Source organism: Medicago truncatula, chromosome 1, assembly GCF_003473485.1.
Source record: "Medicago truncatula cultivar Jemalong A17 chromosome 1, MtrunA17r5.0-ANR, whole genome shotgun sequence".
Lineage (NCBI taxonomy): Eukaryota > Viridiplantae > Streptophyta > Magnoliopsida > Fabales > Fabaceae > Medicago > Medicago truncatula.
The window spans coordinates 37,924,542-37,926,762 of NC_053042.1; the positions used below are offsets into that span (position 1 = coordinate 37,924,542).

The 2,221-nt window shown below is 36.2% G+C and overlaps 1 protein-coding gene across 1 annotated transcript; it reads right to left on the reverse strand.

The window, feature by feature from the left end:
• Window positions 1–227: 227 nt before the first annotated feature.
• Window positions 228–1,598, reverse strand: LOC25484470 (protein EXORDIUM-like 5). Its single transcript, XM_013613309.3, has one exon. It carries the CDS (start codon window positions 1,433–1,435, stop codon window positions 386–388), a length of 1,050 nt encoding a protein of 349 aa, XP_013468763.1. The 5' UTR covers window positions 1,436–1,598; the 3' UTR covers window positions 228–385.
• Window positions 1,599–2,221: the final 623 nt, after the last annotated feature.

Below are 2,221 nucleotides of genomic sequence, written 5' to 3' on the forward strand. Positions count from 1 at the left end.
GGAATGAAACCATTGACAAAAAAACTTTTGCTTTACACGTTACAATCTAAGATTGCCTGACACAATATATGTCACCTGAAAATGCTGTTTGGCCTAAGCATAACACACTTATAATTTTCCCCTATTCTAAACTTTTGCATCCAATATTCAATCATGCATGTTTAATTCCCTTTGTTATATAAAAATAAATAATGAAAGAAACAATTCAAAAAAAAAAAAACTAGAGATAATATAATATTAATGAATTTCCTCGAGTAGAGAAAATAAAATTACAAAAACATTGTTACATTAATATACATGATACATGAGGGGAAAGTAGCAACTACTAGAAAACCATAGCAGTAAAATGACATTAAAGAATGAATAGCGTTGGGTATGTCTCAACTCAATTCAAATCAACAGCATTGGGACCCGCACAAGCATTCAAAACATTACTCCAAACCCATTGAACCAAAAACTTTTTATCTCTAATCCCATTAACATTAAACGTTTTTCCACTTTTATCCTTCATAACTTCTCCGATATAACCACCACCACCGCCGGTACCGTACAAACCCTCACACAAATCACCAATCTCCGTCGGCGCCGTCGGATCCTCACCGGCGTACCACGCGTTCACAAGCGGATTCGACGAAAGCTCAGCTAATTCATGAGCAATGACACTCACCATTCCGTCTACTCCGACGTTCCCGTTCGGCGGCGAGAGTTTCCCTGGTCCACCTCCCGCCATGTAACTCGGTACCGCGAATGGATACGCGCAAACCTCCGGACACTGTGTGCCGGAGTTTCCTACCCAAGCGTAAGGGAGAGTGTAACCTACCTTCGACGGAAAAGTGAAGTAGTGGAAACCACACACCGCACGGCAATATTCATCCATCGTAACATCATCGGCGGTTAGAACTAGATAAATCCCTTTCCGATGATCAACAGGGAAAGGTTTAGATCGAACCGCCGTAGCGATTACATCTTGAATTGAGAGTCTTGTTAGGCGTTTGCCGAGTGAGTAACGATAATCGGAATATTCTCCGGCGATGGAGACTGTTTTGGAGATGTTAGCACCGGTTTGATCGGTGTAAAGTGTAACGGTACGCCACCAGTCGGAGACGGAGGGGTGAGGTACGGTTGTATCGGAGATTGAATTGAGAAAATCTTTGATGAGAGATTTGTGTGGTTTTGGCCAGTTACCGTACCAGATAAGGTAGATATTGATCGGAGAAGATAAAACTGGACCCATATGGTACTTGAGTTTGACTAGATCGGAAGATCCTTCATAACGTTTTGATGATGATAGTGTTTTCAGTGGTGGTAGTGGAAGTTTTGGGTTGAATTTTGTGTTTAGTGTTTCAAATTCTCCATTTTGTTCACTTACTATAAGTGAAAAGAAAAAAGATAGAAAAAGAACGAGAAGAAGAAGAAGAATTGGTGTAGGTGACATGTTTGTGAAAATGCTAATGAGAAAGAAGAAGTGAAGACACTTCACTAGGTATTTGAAATTGAATTGAAAAATGAGATTGGGTAATGTTATTTTAATGGGAGGAGACGGTGGAAGAAGGGTTAAGATTATATAGTAAAAGTAGTAATTTGATTGGGAGGGAAAGGAAATGGGCTGGAGACAGCTGCCATGTGTGGGCGCAACTTTACTGGCCAAAAACAATCATAAATATCTATCTACTTTTTTTTTTTTTTTTTATGTTTTTGAAAAGTTTAGATATTTGTTTGTTTGATTCTATAAACTTGTTTTGACTCATACTGACAATTAATCTTACTGTGTCTTGTTATTCATCTAGTAGTAATTCACAGTGGGAAGGAATCTTGCTTTAACTTTCTTTTTTGTTTTTTAGTAATGTGTTTACCCTTTTCTTTGCTACTAATCTTTAGAGGTACAAATGTCCACTTATCTATGTTTGGTTCATAATTGATTTTAAGTAAATTTATTTTGATTAAAATTAAATTGAACGTAAAATTATTTGTATTTAAATATATTCATGTAAAAGTTTAATTTATATGTAGAATTAATTCTAGAATCAAAAGTTAAAATCATGTTTAAGTAAAATTAATCTTAGAGGTAGAATCAATTTTACTCAAAAACAACCAAACATACTAGAATCAATTATACCACTTTTAGAAACCAAACAACAACAACCAAGCCTTATTCACAAAATGAGGTCGGCTACATGAATTAAATTACGTTATAATGTCGTATTTCAATCTAATTTATTGA

Excerpts from the sequence above, each read along its gene's own strand:
- LOC25484470 (XM_013613309.3), bottom strand. The coding sequence starts at position 1,435 with ATGTCACCTACACCAATTCTTCTTCTTCTTCTCGTTCTTTTTCTATCT.